Source organism: Geotrypetes seraphini, chromosome 5, assembly GCF_902459505.1.
Source record: "Geotrypetes seraphini chromosome 5, aGeoSer1.1, whole genome shotgun sequence".
Classification (NCBI taxonomy): domain Eukaryota; kingdom Metazoa; phylum Chordata; class Amphibia; order Gymnophiona; family Dermophiidae; genus Geotrypetes; species Geotrypetes seraphini.
The window spans coordinates 157190270-157208353 of NC_047088.1; the positions used below are offsets into that span (position 1 = coordinate 157190270).

Here is an 18084-nt window from a genome sequence, read left to right on the forward strand (position 1 = left end):
AGAACCGAGCCCTGGGGCACGCCGCTAGTCACCTTCTCCCAGTCCGAGAATTTCCCATTTATGCTTTCCCTCTGCATTCTGTTCTCTAGCCATTTGCCGATCCATCTGTGCACGTCTCCTCCTATTCCATGACTTAGTAGTTTCCTCATAAGCCTTGTGTGCGAGACCTTGTCAAACGCTTTCTGGAAGTCCAAGTAAATTATGTCCACTGGATCTCCACTATCAATTTGTTTGTTCACCTTCTCAAAGAATTGAAGTAAATTTGTCAAACATGACTGCCCCTTCCTGAAGCCATGTTGACTAGCTCTTATTAGGTTGTGATTTTCCAGGTGTTGCACAATGATATCTTTAATTAGTGCTTCAATCATCTTCCCAGGAACTGATGTGAGACTCGCAGGTCTGTAGTTACCTGGTTCTCCTCTTGATCCTTTTTTGAAAATTGGGATGACATTTGCTATCTTCCAGTCATCTGGTATTTGCCCGATTCTAATTGACATGTTAGCTAAGGTTTGTAATAGTTCCCCAATTTCTACCTTAAGTTACTTTAATACTCTCGGGTGAATTCCATCCGGTCCAGGGGATTTGTCACTTTTTAGTTTGTCAATCTGAAAGTATATCATATCCAACTCCACATTTACTGTTGTGAGGCTTTTCTCTATGCCTCCGTTGAATATCCTCCCTGTTTCTGGCATTGTTGTAGTGTCCTCGTTTGTGAAGAAAGAGGCAAAGAATGAATTTAACCTATCAGCAATCTGTCTTCTTTAATTGACCCTTTTCTTCCTTGGTCGTCGAGAGGGCCCACTGCCTCTCTTGCTGGTTTCTTTCCTTTTATATATCTAAAAAAGGGCTTGAAGTTTTTGGCTTCTTGCGCTATCTTTTCCTCATAGACTTTTTTGGCATCTCTTACTACTTTATGACACTTTTTCTGGTCGATTTTGTGACAGTTCCAGGCCTCCGTTGTTTTTTCCCGTTTCCATTTTTTAAACGAGTTCCTCTTTTCCCTCACTGCATCTTTCACCTCTTTAGATAACCAAGCTGGTTCTCCTTTGATCTTTTTTCGCTTTCCTTTGGATATCTGCGGTATGTAAAGATTCTGTGCTTCTGTGATGGTGTTTTTCAGTAGGGACCATGCTTGATCAACCGTTTGGATTTCTGCTTTCCCCTTCATGAGCTGTTTACTAACCATGGTTCTCATGCTGTCATAATTCCCTTTTTTGAAGTTAAAAGTAAAATTTTGTTGCTTGGTTTTCCCCTAAATGGAAACCATAAACAATACCATGCTGCATTCCTCTTTTCCTCCTTCCACCTCCCCCCCCACAACAAGAACAGCTCACCTCATCTTCTCTTAACTCTATTGCCAGGATTCCCTGTTCATTTCTCTCCTCCTTGTCCTTTCAGCTTTCTTCAATTTATGTTCTGCCTCTGTCCAAATTTAATTCTTTCTTAATTCCCTCTTTTGACTGTCTATTTGCAGCTCGCCCCCTCACCCCCCTACCTTCATCCAGCATTTCTCCTCTCTCTCTCTCCTCCCCACTTCTATCCATCAATTGCCCTTTCTCTCCTCCAAACTTCCATCTAACATCTCCCCTATTTCTGTCCCCCCCTCTGTCTTCCTATTGTTTCATCCAGCATCTCCCCCTTTCTTTCTCTCCTTCCAGTCAGTCATCCAGCTGTCATTTTTATTGTACAAGCTTCATAAGACATTATACTTTTTCTTGGCTTGTGATAAAGCTACTTGTTGTGGTAGCTTCTCTCTTTTCAGTCCCCAAGAAATGATGGTCTGTCTAGGTGTGGAAGTAAACTGTGCCTTTGGGAAGCTTTTTAATTCAATTAGCATGATTTCTCTGGGCAGACATCATCCATTTCTCTGTTTTCATCAGTAAAGCAGTGGCGTACCAAGGGAGGGGCGGGGGGGGGGGGGAGGTCCGCCCTGGGTGCACGCCTTGGGGGGTGAACAGCCTGCCAGGTCTGGGTCCTCTTGCCCTACTGTGCAACTAGACCTGCATCTCCTTCCTTTCTCCCGGTCCGCACCACTGCAGTCTTACCTCCCCGCAGCTGCTGCTGCTAATCGCCGACAAGAAGTCTTCTTTCCGACATCAATTCTGACGTCAGAGAGGATGTTCCGGGCCAGCCAATCACTGCCTGGCTAGCCTGGAACATCCTCTCCGATGTCAGAATTGACGTCAGAAAGGAGACTTCTTATTGGCGATTAGCTGCAGCAGCAGGGAGGTAAGACGGAAGCGGCGCGGACCAGAGGAAAGGAAGGAGAGAAGCTTTTTTTATTTCCGCGGCACAGAGGGAAGGATGTAGGCAGACAAGCTGGCTGGCTTTAGTGCGGCAGGTAGGGAGGGAGATAGGAAGGCAGGAAGGCAGGCTGGCTTTGGGGGTGGACAAAATCTAGAAGGCAGTGGGGGACATAAAGGAGGCACTGGGGGCACTAAGGACACAGGACGGAGGCTCTGGGGGCACTAAGGACCCAGGAAGGAGGCATTGGGGGCACTAAGGACACAGGACGGAGGCACTGGAGGCACTATGGACCACGGGACGGAGGCACTGGGGGCAATGTGGACATGGGACGGAGGCACTGGGGGCACTAAGGACATGGGAAGGAGGCACTGGGGGAACTATGGACATAGGATGGAGGCACTGGGAGCACTAAGGACATAGGAAGGAGGCACTGTGGGCACTAAGGACATGGGAAGGAAGGAGGGAATAGAAAGGGACAATTGTTGGCCTGAGTGCAGAAAGAAAGGATACACAGTCAATTAATAGATGTCCCATTTTGATGAAAAAAATAAAAAGTCACGTTACCTCTGACTTACTTTCTCTGCAGCAGAGTCAGCAGCCGCGCTGAGGTGCAGGAAGGTCCCACAATGACTCATCTGCCGGCTCTGCTCCGGAAGAAGTAAGTTACGAGGAGCGGGTGGGCCCGGCAGACGCAGTCATTGCGGGACTTTGCCGCAACTCTCTGTGTCTGCCGGGTCCACCCTCTCCAACGTAACTTACTTCTTCTGGAGCAGAGCCAGCAGATGAGTCATCGTGGGACCCTCCAGCATGCGGCTGCCGAGTCCGCTCCAGAGCAAGTACATCGGAGTGGGGTGGACTGGCAGCTGGCAGCTACAGCCATCGTGGGACCTTGCTGCATGAAGGGAGAGAAAGGAGCAGGACTGCTGGAATGGAAGAGTGGTGGAGGGAAAGAAAGGGGGTAGGGTCATATGGAAGGGTGGTGCTGATGGAATTGATGTACAGAGAAAGGGGAGAGACATAAAGGGGAAGGATATTGGAGGGAAAGAAAGGGGGCAGATGCTGACTGAAGAGGGGTAGATGGAGAGAGAAAGGGCAGATATTGGATGGTAGTGGGAAACCTATGCTGGATGGAAGTGCAGATGGGAAAGATAAGGGAGCAAATGCAGGAAGAAAATTGGAGGAGAGAAAGGGGGAGCTGGATGGAAGTAAACAGAGGAGAAGGTACTAGATGGAAGGGTTAGAGAAAGAGGGTACATGATGGAAGGAGGGGATAAATAAAAGGAGGTCACATGATGGGGTGAAAAGGATTGAGTTAGGGAAACACTGGAGGGGTGAGGGAAAGAGGTGGCAAGCTTTAGGTAGACAGTAAAAAAGGAAATTGATGAGAGGGTAGTAAGAACGTAATCTAGCCAGATGCAGAAAATAAATTGAAAAGGAAAATGAGGGAAAAAGGGAAAGGGATTACAGAGGAGAGGTGTGGGAGAGGGAAGGAAAGGAGAGAGATGCCAGACCAATGGGGGTGAAAGGAGAGATGGAAGGGGGAGGCACACAGTTTCTGGAAGGGGCATAGAAGGAGAGAAGATGCCATATAGGGGAAGAGAGATGGCAGACAGTAGATGGAAGGAAGAGAGTTACAAGAAGATGAGGAAAGCAGAAACCACAGAAGACAAAGGTAGAAAAAAATTTTCTATTTATTTATTGCTCTAGGAGACATGTGTCACTGTTTCTGTGGTGCATTGTATGCAGAGTCCAGCTTATTGCTGGTTCAATTTAACCTTTGTCTATGTATTTCTATTTTATCCCCCCTTTTACAAAACTGTGGAGCGTTTTTTTAGCGCCAGCCATGGTGGTAGCAGCTCTGATGCTTAGAATTCTATGAGCATCAGAGCTGTTACTTCTGTGGCTAAAATCCACACTAAAGTTTTGTAAAAGAGGGAGGGGTTCCATACTAGGTAAAGGTGTTTTGTGTGGTCGAAAGACATGGTTTTTTGTTAGGATTGACTGCAGGATTGATCTGTACTAGTCTGGTTTGTTTAGTTTTACAATGGGTGTATTGATGTTGTACTGCTCATTGCAGTATGTAAGACTAGTCTTTAAGCCTGTTACATTAACGGGTGCTAGAATAGATGTGTCTGTCTGTCTGTGTTTCTTTATCTCTCTCTCCTTGGCTGCTGTCTGTATCCTTCTGTCTCCCCCTCTCCCCCAAGCAAAGCTGTCTGCCCCCAGCACCCACCTCCCCCCCAAATGTTTCTCCATGGCCCTCTTCTGTCTTCCCCCCCTAGAGCAAAGCTGTCTGTCCCCAGCACACCTCCCCCCCAAAGCAGCCCCCTTTCCCTATCTCTCCATGGCCCCTTCTGTCTCCCCCCAGCACACCCCTCCCCCCAAAGCAGCCCCCTATCCCTCTCCCTGTCTCTCCATGGCCCCTTCTGTCTTCCCCCCCAGAGCAAAGCTGTTTGCCCCAAGCACACCCCTCCCCCCAAAGCAGCCCCCTTTCCCTCTCCCGCTGACTCTCTCTCTGGCCCCCTTTCTCTGTCTGTCTTTCTGTCCCTCTCCCTGCCCCTTTGTCTTTCTTTCTTTCTTTCTGTCTCCCTCCCTTCTGCTGTCTGTCTGTCATTTTTCCCCATTTCCCTGTGCAGCAGCATTTCCATCCCACTTCTCTATGCAGCAGCAACAGCATTTCCCTCCTATCCCCCCCTTTCCTGTGTAGAAGCAGTAGCAGCATTTTCTCCCACTCCCCCTATCCCTTCTCTTACCTTCTCTTCCCTGCTCCTTTCGGCCCCTCCCCCTTCTTTTACTGCCGTTGTCGATCCGGCCTGCTCCTGACCCTCCCACCGCCGACAAACCTCGGGGCTCCAGCCGCGTAGGCAGCACTTTAAACACGCTGCTTCGCGGCCTTCTACTGGCGATTTCCTCTGCCGCGTCTGTCTCCGATAATGTCATCAGAGACGCGGCAGAGGAAATCGGCAGAGAAGGGCGTGAAGCTACGTGTTTATAGTGCTGCCTACGCTGCTGGAGCCGGGAGGCGATGGAGAGGGCAGGGGGTGCTAGCGGCCGGCAGCTGCCGCTCCGCAGGTGGAGAGCAGGGAAGGGCGCGCATGCGCACTTGTCTTGCCTCGCGTGAGGCCAGACCATAAGCCGCGCATGCGCACTTCCTATGGGTCACTACAGCTCATGGAAAACGGACGCACGCATAGGAAGTGCGCATGCGTGGCTTACCGTTTTATTATATTAGATGCTGCCTTTTCCTAGGTACTTATGTGTGACGTGTGGATTATTACTAAAAATCATGTTTTCATACAGATGGGGGGGGTGTAAAAAATGATGGGCTAGGTACGCCACTGCAGTAAAGTCAAAAGTGTTAGAGAACCTCAGTGTTGGTAACTTGTTTACATTGATTAGTTGAAATGTTATACACTCGCTCTGTTTGTGGATCACTGCCTACTGTTTATCATTCTCACGCCTTTGAGAGGATTCATAACGACTCCTGATAAAGACACATTATTTATATGTCGAAACACTGGCCGGGTCGAAATGAACTATAATCCATCTTATGTGATTCTCCAGTAAAGTTTATGTGTTCCTAAGGAAGGATTATCCTTTCATCCTCACTGTTTTCTGCTTGTGCATCTAATGCATGAGGCACGACTTTCCTGTTTCCTTTTGATTCATAAAATGTTATGGCCATGTTTGCATTACTTTTGGTACAACTCTCAGGTGTGTGTGTATGCTTATACAGTATATCATAAATAATAAAAACACATACAAAATATCCATGCACTTTTGCACCAGTATTAATGTGAAATAATGTAATAATGTACAAGTAGACTTGAAAATGCAATCCATGGGCTAGATTTCCTAACCTGCTCTAATGCATTGATGTACATTAGTACGCATTAACATGCATTAATGTGAATGCATGCTATTCAGGATAAACCAAAAAACAAACAAGTGTAGAGAGAAGCAGTTGCCATTAGGTGTTAATGGCTAAATTATACCTTTGAAATATTTATTTATTTCATTTTCTATCCCGTTCTCCCAGAAGCTCAGAATGGGTTACAAGTAGACATTCACAATCGTGTAGGGTTTTTAATTATTTGTGTATTTATTGTTTTATGTGGTGCATGAATTTTACGTTGGAATTTTGAACTTCTGCTCTGATCTACTGTTTTATTTTTTCATCTAACCTGGATCTTATGAATCGGCTGCCTGTTTGTTTTCTGAGACCTGCATGTTATTCAGTACAAACCCCATTATTTTTGATGGGGGCCTATGTACTAATAACCCACGTTATCATAGTAACGTGTTAAGTGCAAATTAAGGGGTCCTTTTACTAAGCTGTGGTAAGCATTAACATGAGCTCATTGCAGCTTAAAATGCCTTATGGTGGGGCATGTTGAAGTGTCACATGGTACATGGCATTGGCATCCACTAAGAAATAGAGCTTGATATTCAAAGCAATTTAGTCGGCTGCCGAATGGTTAAATTGCTTGGCCAGGGCTACCTGCTAATATTCAACAGCGCTTAACTGGCTAAGTGACGTTGAATATCACGGTTAGCATCGAAGTCAAAGTCGGCTATGCTGGGGACACTATGGGGACAGAATCAGCACCTGGCCGTTTAAGTGATGAATCTCGACATAGGCAGCTATGTCTTACCCAGCTTAAAAAGGGCCCCTAAAGCAGATTTAGGCATATGTGATCCTGTTCAAAACATAGCCTCAGGAACACCTCATCTAAATGCAGCTAAAAGCATACAAGCTGTAGAACACCATGCATACTTTTAGCTGGACAGAGAGAAGGTAGTTTTCATAGAGCCAGTTTATCCTGAAAACTCACTAATCTCTTCAATGTTTCTTCAATGAACCAATTGCACTGAAACCCTATGAATCTGCTAATGGGTTTTTATGGGTTTTTCATCCAAGCAAGCCTTCCATCTGAGACTGGTTCACCCACCTCGTGCAATTTCCCCACAAACCAAGAGGAAGACTTGCAGGTAACAAGGAATTTAAAGAATAGATTTCTTATGGTTGGATAGCTATTTAAAAATAGCAATTTTTTTAATGTTCTTCAACTTATGGATATTGTAAAGAATTTTGTAAAAATGGTTAAAAGAAAATCAGCAACATAGGGGCAACAGAGAATGTGACCAAAAATTCAGTTGTAAACCTAGTGAATTGCTATGCATCTCTAAGGGGGAGAGAACAAATTGAGGGGCATCGGAGTCAGAATAGAGATGTCCAAAATGGACATCCATCTCACCTGCATTTTCCAACAGAAAATACATTAGGATTTCCTGTTCGAAAATGCATGAGATGGATATCCAGGATGAACAGCCATTTTACAAATTGGAACATCCAACATATGAAAAGTATTAAAAAAAAAAAAAACAACAACCCAAAACAGAGACAAGGATGTCTGTCTGGTTGAATGGCCATATAGACCTTCTTACACAATAGAGTGGCAGCCTTTCCTCTCCAGTTCATTCTTGTTTAGCATTTCTTTCCTTCTCTTATATTCAGTATCCTGTCCCTCTATTCTCCCTTGGGTCACAGCATCTCTTCCATGTCTACCTCTCTACTTCCTCTTGAACTCCAGCATCGCTCATGCTTAAAGTGACCATTTATTTTTTTTATCAAAAGGGGACATCTATTATTGTCAGTCCCGCCCCCAACCCCGTCCCAATCCCGCCCTAGCCCCACCCCAATCCTGCCCTAGCCCTGCCCCCAATCACACCCTAGCCCCGCCCCAATCTCTTCCATTCATTTTCATGTATACATAATATCTTATTAATTCATAATGGTAACTATAAAATTTTAAAAACTACAAAGCACACTATACGCATAGAAAATGCTAATTATCATTTATATTTGGGGGGGTTCAAAGATATCAAGGCAGATGACTTTAAAATATGCAATATCCTCTCAGTAACTATTAGAAAAATAGACAAATATAGTACAAAATATAGGCAGCAGATATAAATTCTCAAAACTGACACATTTTGATCACTAAATTGAAAATAAAATCATTTTTCCTACCTTTGCTGTCTGTTGATTTCATGAGTCTCTGGTTGTGTTTCCTTCTGACTGTGCATCCTTTCTTTCATTTCTTTCTGCACTCAGGGCCAACAATTCTCCTTTTCTATTCCCTCCATGTCCTTAGGGCCCTCAGTGCCTCCTTCCTATGTCCTTAGTGCCCCCAGTGCCTCCTTCCTATGTCCTTAGTGCCCTCAGTGCCTTCTTCCCATGTCCTTAGTGCCCCCAGTGCCTCATTCCCATGTCCTTAGTTCCCCCAGTGCCTCCTTCCTTAGTGCCCCCAGTGCCTTCTTCCTTAGTGCCCCCAGTGCCTCCTTCCTATGTCCTTAGTGCCCTCAGTGCCTTCTTCCCATGTCCTTAGGGCCCCCAGTGCCTCATTCCCATGTCCTTAGTTCCCCCAGTGCCTCCTTCCTTAGTGCCCCCAGTGCCTTCTTCCTATATCCTTAGTGCCCTCAATGCCTTCTTCCTATGTCCTTAGTGCCCTCAATGCCTCCTTCACATGTCCTTAGTGCCCCCAGTGCATCCTTCCTATGTCCTTAGTGCCCCCAGTGCATCCTTCCTATGTTCTTAGTGCCCCCAGTGCATCCTTCCTATGTCTTTAGTGCCCTCCAGTGCCTCATTCCCATGTCCTTAGTGCCCCCAGTACCTTCTTCCCATGTCCTTAGTGCCCCCAGTGCCTCCTTCCCATGTCCTTAGTGCCCCCAGTGCCTCCTTCCTTAGTGCCCCCAGTACCTCCTTCCTTAGTGCCTCCCAGTGCCTCCTTCCCAAGTCCTTAGTGCCCTCAGTGTCCCCTTCCTATGTCCTTAGGGCCCCCCAGTGCCTCATTCCCATGTCCTTAGTGCCCCCAGTGCCTCCTCCTTAGTGCCCCCAGTACCTCCTTCCCATGTCCCCCTCACTGCCTTCCAGACTTTGTCCCACCCCCACCCCCGAAGCCAGCCAGCCTGCCTGCCTGCCTCCTTCCCTCTCTGCCGTGCAAAATAAAAAAGCCTCCCTCCAGCACCCGATTTACCCCCCTCCCCCGCCCCCGCAGCTGCTGCTCTCCGTCTTACCTCTCTGCTGCTGCTGCTGGCAATCACCGCCCAGAAGCCTTCTTCCCAACGTCAATTTTGATGTCAGAGCGGACGTTCTGGGCCAGCCAATCGCTGCCTGGCTGGCTCGGAACATCCTCTCTGACGTCAGAACTGACGTCGCGATTACCAGCAGCAGCAGGGAGGTAAGAAGGAGAACAGTGGCGGTGGCTGACAGGGGGGGGTGTTAAATCAGGCGCCCATCTTCCCAGCTGCATGTCCAAGCCCTGGCTCCTCCTCCAGCCCTAGCTATGAGTAGCAGAAGGAGCTGAGAGTGACGCCTTCTTTTCTCTTCTCCCCCAATCAGAGCTAGAGGGCTGATCCTTCTATGACTCTCCCCGCCCCAGGAACCGTTCTGACCAATCAGCACTGAAAGGGATTGAAGACCGTTCGTCACTCAGCCCTCATCTCTGCCCTTCTCTCTCTCCCTCCAGCACTGCAAGAGGCCAGAAAAAGACGCTTTATTTGCGCACAGGGATGGACAGGAAGCGATCGCCTGTCCCGTTGTCCCTGTGCACACCTGCAGGACGCTGTCCCTGAAAATGGGACATTTCGGCGTCCCAAAGCTGTGTGTGGGGACAACGGGACAGGGGATCAAAAAATGGGACGGTCCCGTTCAAAATGGGACGTATGGTCACCTTACTCATGCTCCTTTTTCCCCCCACTCACCATTGTCCCACATATTCCTCCTTCTCCTTTGGGTCCTGGCATCTCTGCCTGCCCATCTCTTCCCTCCCCTCCCTTCTCTTTGCATTCTAGCATCTCTCACTCTCCATTTCCCCTGGCTGCCCTATGAATTTGCCTTTTAAGTCCAGCTAAGGATAAACTACTTCTGGCCAGCCTGCTGATGGGCTTAAAGGCAAGTTTGGAGGACTGCCAGATGGAGTGGGAGGGAGAAGGAAAGATTCTGGAGTGCAGTGGGGAGGGAGTGGGACAGGAAAAGAAGAAAGATGACAGCAGTGGACTGTAAATAAAGGAAGCCAGATGTGGTGAGACCCAAACAACTGTAACAATCAAAGGGAGCCAGGTTCAAATCTCACTTTAACTCTTTTAATTGTAAGTCCTCCAGGAACAAAAAAAATACCTATTGTAGCTGAATATACACCATTCGATTATAAACCTAGATTTTGGGGCCAAAAATGGGGGTATCGGTTTATATTTGAGTCTGCCCCCTCTCAGACCCATTGCAGGCCTTCCCCCAGGCCTACATTAAGCTCTGCTCCTCCAGTGGTGAGCCAGGGCAAGAGTGGTCCTCCTGTGCTCTTGCCCTGTGCAGTCTCACTGTTCAAAATGGAAGGGAGTTCCCACAGTGGTTGCTATGTTTATTTACTGCCTTTTCATGAAGAGATTCACCCAAAGCTGTTACAATATGTTGAACAGTAATCAGGTACTCAAATATTTTCCCTATCTGAGTGTCCCAGCAGGTTCACAATCTCATTGTGGTAAATAGGGCAATGGAGGGATTAAGTGACTTGCTCAGAGTCACAAAGAGGCTGGGATTGAACTCACAACTTCAGGGTGCTGTGGCAGTGGCTCTAACTACTAGGTCACTCAGTCCCACAGTAATCCTTGCAAGACTGATGTGAGTTCCATTTGTATTTGTGTCAACCTTTTTTTTCCCCCCTTTTGGGGTGGAGGGAAGAAAACCTACCTCAGTTTATTTTCAGATGGGTTTATATTCAAGTATATACAGTATTTAGGTACAGTAGGTATATTTCTGTTTCTAGAGGGCTCATAATAAAAAAATAAAAATTAAAAGGATTTGAAGCCGGGTCCGTCTTACTGATATTGATATTCACTGCCTTTAAAATATCTCTTCAGATTTATCTACTGTTTTTCTTCTTCCCCTAAATATTCCCATCTAGCTAGTAACTCCTTGAGTTGTTCCCCTAACTTGACGAAATTACATTTTCTGAAGTTTAGAATCCTTACTTTTAAATGAATCTTCTCCATCTGGGGAAACTTCACCATCTGGTGGTCACTTATACCAGATGATCACACACTGTAACATCAGAAACACTCTTCCTATTCATAAATGCAAGGTCCAGTATGGTCCCCTACCTGTTGATGAAGAGAATCCAGAATTTACCTTACTAACACTGCAGACGAAATGTTCCAATTAACATCCAGCATATTGCTTTCACCTATTATTAGTTCCACTATTTTTATTAGGGCTGTACATTGATTACAAATTTTAACTGCTTGATCAATTGAGATTAAATTTTTACTAGCACAATTATTCACATAAAGCATTCATTCCCCTCATAGTTCCTCCTGTACAGTGCAAAATATAGACAGCAGATTGTATATTCTCAAAACTGACATATTTCAATTACTGGTGATTTTATTTTTGTAATCATCTTGTTCTGTCTCTGGTTCTGCTCTCTTCTGTCTGCCCTGTGTCTTTTTTTTTTTTTTAGAGCCTTCTGGCTATTTACTAATTCTTGTCTCTCTTCCTCACTTTTTGTCGTATATCCATTTTTCACACTTCAACTTTCTTCCATTCTTCAGCTTCCTTCTCAAATCTTATTTAGTTTCCATCTCTTCCCTTCCCCTCCATCCAGGGACAGCATCTCTCCCCTTCTCTCTTCCTTACCCCTACATCTGTGTGTGGCATTTCTTCCCTTCAATCTTTCATTCCTCTCTATCTGTGGGTGAAATCTTCTCCCTTTCCCCTCCATCTATAGGAGACATCTCCTCCCTCCTCTCTTTCTTTCACTTCCATCCATGGGTGGCATTTCAGCCCTTCTTTCTTCCCTTCCCTTTCATCAATGGGCAGCAACTTCCTCCCCTTACCCTTCCATCCATGGTCAGAATTTCCTTTTTCTCTTCCTTTTCTTTCTACTCCATTCATGTCCAGCACTTTCCTCCTCCCTTTCTTTCTTTCCTTTTCTTATTTCCAGCATCTATCTCTCTTCTTCCTTTTCCCATGGGTCCTGGCATCTTTTTCATGCCTGCCTTTCCCCTTCCTCTTACACGCCAGCATCTCTCATTTTCCTTCCCACTCCCCCACCCCCCACCACAGTCCCACATATCTCTCTTTTTCCCGTGGGTCCTGGCATCTTTTCCATGCCTGTCTCTCCCCTTCCTCTTGCACGCCAGTATCTCTCATTCCCCTCCACCCTCCCGCCACAGTCCCACATATCTCTCTCTTCTTCTTTATCTCATGGGTCCTGTCATATCTGCCTGTCTACCTACCTCTCCTCTCCCCTCCTCTTGCACACTAGCATCTCTCATTCTCTTTCCCCTCTTCCTCCCCTGGCAATCCTATTAATTTGCTTTTAAGTTCAGCAGTTCTAAAGATAAACTGCTTCTGGCCAGCCCAGAGCACTCCCTCTGTAGCATCTCATCTGCTAGAAACAGGAAGTTCATCAGAGGAGGTGGGATTCTACGAGGGTAAAGATGGGGCTCCAGGCTGGCCAAAAGCAGCATGTCTTTAGTGCTGCTGAACTTAAAGGCAAGTTTGGAGGGCTGCCAGGTGGAGGGGGAAGGAGAATGAAAGATTCTGGAGTGTAGGGGGGAAGCAGGGTTACCATATGGCTCCAGAAAAAGGAGGAAGGAATGAGACATTGCTTTTAATAGACGTAAAACCTAGATTTCTCAGTCCAGCCTCAGACAGAATGGAGCCATATGGCAACCCCTAGGGGGAGGGTCAGGAAAGGAAGAAAGATGCTAGAAAGAGGAAGAGTGAGAGATCCCAGACAATGGGAGTGGGAGGAAAGAGAGAAGCCAGTTCAACGAGCAGGGAGCCTAATGTGTTTTTTAATTTTATTTTTTATATCTTTATTCATTTTCATTCTTAAAACAGTGCATACAAAAATTGCATAACAAGTTGCCTGAAAAAACAGCACTTATATCCATCAGTGAAATACATAAGAATAATTTTCACCCCCTCCTCCCTGATTTTAATATATTCAAGATACCCATACAATAGTACTAACTACTCATAAATAAACCAGTCTCTATACATTATCCTTCTCTCTCTCACCCATCCCCCTTCCCTGGATGTAAAAAGTATAACCAAAAGTAAAGGGAAAAACCATTCAATTAGAATCAATAAAATCAGTCAATGGACCCCCACGTCCGATTAAAACACTTAATATTACCTTTTTGTTCAGACATCATTTTCTTGTAACGATAACACAAGCATATCGAATTCCACCAAAAAGTGAAATTTAAGCGGTCACAATTCTTCCAGTTTTTCGTATGATGATTCAAGTATCTTTAAGGAAAAAAGTCTTTGGACTATCAGTCTGTGGTTACTAAGTGATCTCCAGCTCAAATCTGCTCTATTTACTATGTTAATCACATTAAATTTATTAAATGAATTAAAAATTTAATGTATTATAATGCATCAAATGAGCAGCCCTAATTATATAGTAATAATGTAAATATTTTACTTACCTTGTCCACTTCTATCTGTGATAGAGGTCTTTATATCACACCAACCTGACAATCCTGAATATCTGTTGTTCTAATATTGTTTTTAATACATACGAGCACCACTGCCCTTTATTCCTATTGTGTTCTTCCTCAGTATGTGTGCTCAGTCATGATTGTTTGTCAGCTATGTCTTAGGGCTAGATTCACTAAGCAAACTGATCGTGTACCAATTGGTTTGCGAGCCCTTTGCGACCTGATTTCTCTCTGACCCAATTCACTAACGATCTGATCCCGATCCATGCATGCAAATAAGGGGACTCAGCATGCAAAGCAGGAAGGACGCGATTCAGTACCCTTTTTTCCTGACACACCGAGTGGCTGGCCGATCAAGAACAAGTGATTGGTGAGGACCAGTCACTTGTGTAAAAAACTGCTCTGTCTTTGGTGAGGCTCCACTCGGAGTACTGCCTGCCCCGACTCTTCTCTCTCTGGCTCCCTGGCTCTCCTGCTCTCTCTGCCTGCCCCGACTCTTTCTGGCTCCCCCGACCCTCCTGCTCTCTACCGCCCTTCCCCGCAGTGCGAGCCCGTGGTTTTAAAGCGGAGCTGCCAAAATGGACACAAAATGCGTGTGCAGACCATCTGCAGGGAAAGCAGATGGTCTGCGCATGGCTCAGGATTGCACACTAGCGATCCGTGCAGACAGAGGGGTGCGTTCCTCCGATCGCCCTCATTTTAATTTTTATGTGTTGTGAATTGGTCGGGTCTGCACGGATCGGCCACGGATCGGGCACAGAAAGGAGGTAAGTGAATCTAGCCCTTAGTGACTGTCACTAGATCCAAATCACTAATGAAAGTGTTAGTATCAGATAACCATTCTGTATTATTGTGTAGAGAATGAGAAGATCCTTCAGTATTCACAAGTATAACCAGACCTAGAAAATGTGGCAGAAAGGTACGGAAATGGTTCCAATTGTATTGGGCATCACTGTCATGCTTAACAAGAATATCCAAGTAGATCTTGATATGTTGCCTATGCATATTGCATCTTATAAACTCTAGAAGGAGGCTCTCTTTGAAACAATACAAGTGTTGACATGGACATGCCATAGTTAATAAGCCCTTTAAATTCACTTACCCCCTTCCTACTCCTCTCCTCACAGCTCCACTCCCTGTGCATGTCCCCATCATGCAATCTCTTGTCCCCTTACAGCTGCTTTCTGCCACCTCCATCTCTTTAAAGTTGCATTCTGTCTCCCAGCCAGTAACTATTTTCAAACCCTCTCACCCCTTCCTAAGCCCTTTATTTTTCTCTGTCGTTTTATGTCTTAATTGCTAAACATATTATTGTGGCAACACACATAAAATTGTCATGCCAATAGTGTCTATCTGTTGTTTTTCCCCTGTCCATTGGCAGCTGTAGATAGGAAGTTCCCTTAGCCATGGTTACAGCAGCTCCCTCCTTTTGCTGGAACCCATCAGTCATTAAGCTGTAATAGGGCTCTCTCCCTTCTTCCTGTAGCCCATTTGTTAGATATTCCAGCCAATAGGCTACAGAGGGAAGTGGGAGCAATAACTGTGGTACAGAAACACTTCTTTCTTGTCCTCCTTTGCTGCTTGCAGTATACATATAGATTTCAACTCCAAATTTAAGACTTTTACTAAGCAGTGGTAGAAGTTTCTTCCATGGTCCGGGATGCTAAATGCTCCGGCATAGGAATTCTATGAGCGTCAGAGTAGTGTTGAAGTATTTAGCGCTCCGGGCCATAGTAGAAACCTCTACCTCGGCTTAGTTAAAGGGGGTGCCCAAGTATCCAGAGTGCTAGCTCTTGTGTCCCGGTATGTGCATGAATTCCTGAGTATTTTATAAAAGGCTCACTGAATGTATTTTTCATGTTAAATATTCTCTGCAAGGTTAACTTTCTTGTTCGTTTTGCATCAGACTGACAATGTGTATAAAATGAACAGCCGTCCTCGAGGAAAATGCTTGATCGTAAACAACTTCAACTTTGAAAAAGCAAGATTGGAGATTCCCAAACTACGCTTTATGAATAATAGGAGTGGAACAGATAAAGATGCCGGTAGGTGCTATGTTAGAAAGAGGCTGAGAGTTATTTCAATACATACATTCATAAGTCTGCTGGGTATATAGAAGTAGGTAGATGTAGGAATCTGCTGGCTGATTAGTGGCTGCACTCCTAACCTAGGTTGCCTTAATTAATATTCACCTGAAGTCTAACTGGTTAGATATTTGATGGAAAAGATTCTAAGATGAAGAAACTTAAGTCACCTAAGGGGTTATGGCACTATCATAAAATATAGTGGTGACCAGCTGCAATTCAGTAGTCTAATGTGCTTTTCCCTGTCAAAGACTAGACAACTCAGAATTTAATAATAATAATTTAATAATAGTATTATTCAGAATTTAATAATAATAATTTAATAATAGTAATTTTAATGTTTGTTTCTTTTTTGTTTAAGTCTACAGGAATACTTAATAAATCAGAGAAAAACAAGTTTATGTATACATATGTTGAAGGCTATTTTCGGTAGCATGTCTAAGTCCAACTTTGAAAGTTTCCCACAAGCCATCCAAAATCTGAGATAGAGAATTTTCGAAACTGGCAACATCACAAGAAGTCCACTTTTTTTTTTTTTTAATCATCTACTTAGGTATCTTGGCCACCAGGACATCCAACCCTTAGGACGTCCAACTTTATTCCCCATTTTCGATCACAAAACCATCCAAGTTCAAAATGTCCTAATGCATACCATTTGGATGTGGGAGGGGCCAGCATTGTAATGGACTGGCCCAACATCCTAATAGAGCAGTGGGACACTTTAGAGGGAACTGCTGTGAACTTCACATAAAGGGTGCCAGAAGTACATCTCACTATAACCCTCTTCTAATGTATGGTGAGTCCTCCAGAGCTCCCCCCAAACCTAATATACCTACCTGTCTACCACCCCAATAGCCCTTATGGCTGCAGGGGGCACCTATATGGCAGTATAGTAGGTTTTTGGTGGTCTTTCACTTTCCACCATAAATGTAGTGGTTAGAGTGATGTATGGGCCTGGGTCCTCCTCTCTGTGGCTCATTGGTTCACTCATCAGGCTACTTAAGATACATGTGTGATTCTCTACCAGGATTTCCCATACTAGGTGCTGCTGTACTAGAGACAAGTACGTACTGTTTCATTCAGATTTTTGGGAGGTGGGAAGGGGGTTAGTGACCACTAGGGGAGTTTGGGGAAAGTCATAAGGTAATCCCTCCAGTCGTCATCTGATAGTGTGGATACCTTTTTTTGCACTTAAACACTTTTTAAACAGTTCTAGCTTAAACATCCAAGTTCCATCCAGGATGTCTAAGTTACCACAAGATGTCCATGTTTAAGCTCACCCAAAGTCATCCCATAACATGCTTCCAATACGCCCTCCTGTAGTTCTGGATATACCTCAGATAGAACGACTCGCAAGGTGCCCAGAAAGACGGTTTTGAAAATAAACATTCTGGCAATTAGAATGTCCAAGTGCCAATTAATGCCATGTTTTGGACATCTTAATGTTCTAAAAATGCCCCTAAGAGACACTTAGCAAATCAAACAATTGTTCATTAATATATCGATATATGAGAATATATAAGTCTTAAAGGCAGACAAGGCATGTTGTAAATTCTGGACAGAAGGGAGGAGTCTAAGTAAGTCCCTGATTGGCCAAAAACAATGGCCAATTAGGGACTTCCTTCTTAAGGAAAGTCCTTCTTAAGGAAGTCCATGATTGGCTGAGGGGCTCCCAATGTTTTTAAAGGTATGGGGAGGGGGGTGGGCCCGGCCAGCCAGCCAGCTAACCTAGCTAAAGGTACGGGGAGGGAGGGAAGTGGGCCGGGCCTGGCCGAGTTTGCGATGGCAGGAAGGAGTTGGCATCTCTCCTGCCATATTCATTTGTGCGTGGAGAGGGGGTGGGTGGGCGGGCATCGGTGCAGGAGGGGTCATTTCAGTACGGGGGCACTTTTTTTGTTTGGGGAGGGGGGGCACTGTCGGGTTAAAACCATGGCTCGCAATGCATTTTGCAAAATATATAAAAAAGGAAAAATTCATTTTTTATATATTCTGCTAAAAGCATTGCGAGTCTGTGGTTTTAAAGGGCAGGAGAGTCGGCAAGGATAGAACATAAGAACTGCCATCTCCGGATCAGACCTTTAGTCCAACAAGTCCAGCGATCCGCACACACGGAGGCCCAGCCAGGTGTACACCTGGTGTAAATTTAATCACCCTTATCCCTCTATGCCTCTCGTAAGGAGATGTGCATCTAGTTTGCTTTTAAATTCTAGAACGGTGGATTCCGCATTAACCTCCTCTG

At 45.2% G+C, this 18084-nt stretch overlaps 1 protein-coding gene across 1 annotated transcript in view; it reads left to right on the top strand.

Moving 5' to 3' along the window:
* Positions 1 to 18084, top strand: part of LOC117360870 (caspase-8-like) — a 108640-nt gene that overhangs the window by 71345 nt on the left and 19211 nt on the right. The window contains exons 6-7 of the mRNA XM_033945411.1: positions 7169 to 7239; positions 15668 to 15806. Coding sequence (XP_033801302.1) covers positions 7169 to 7239; positions 15668 to 15806 — 210 coding nt within the window. The remainder of the gene's footprint in view (positions 1 to 7168; positions 7240 to 15667; positions 15807 to 18084) is intronic.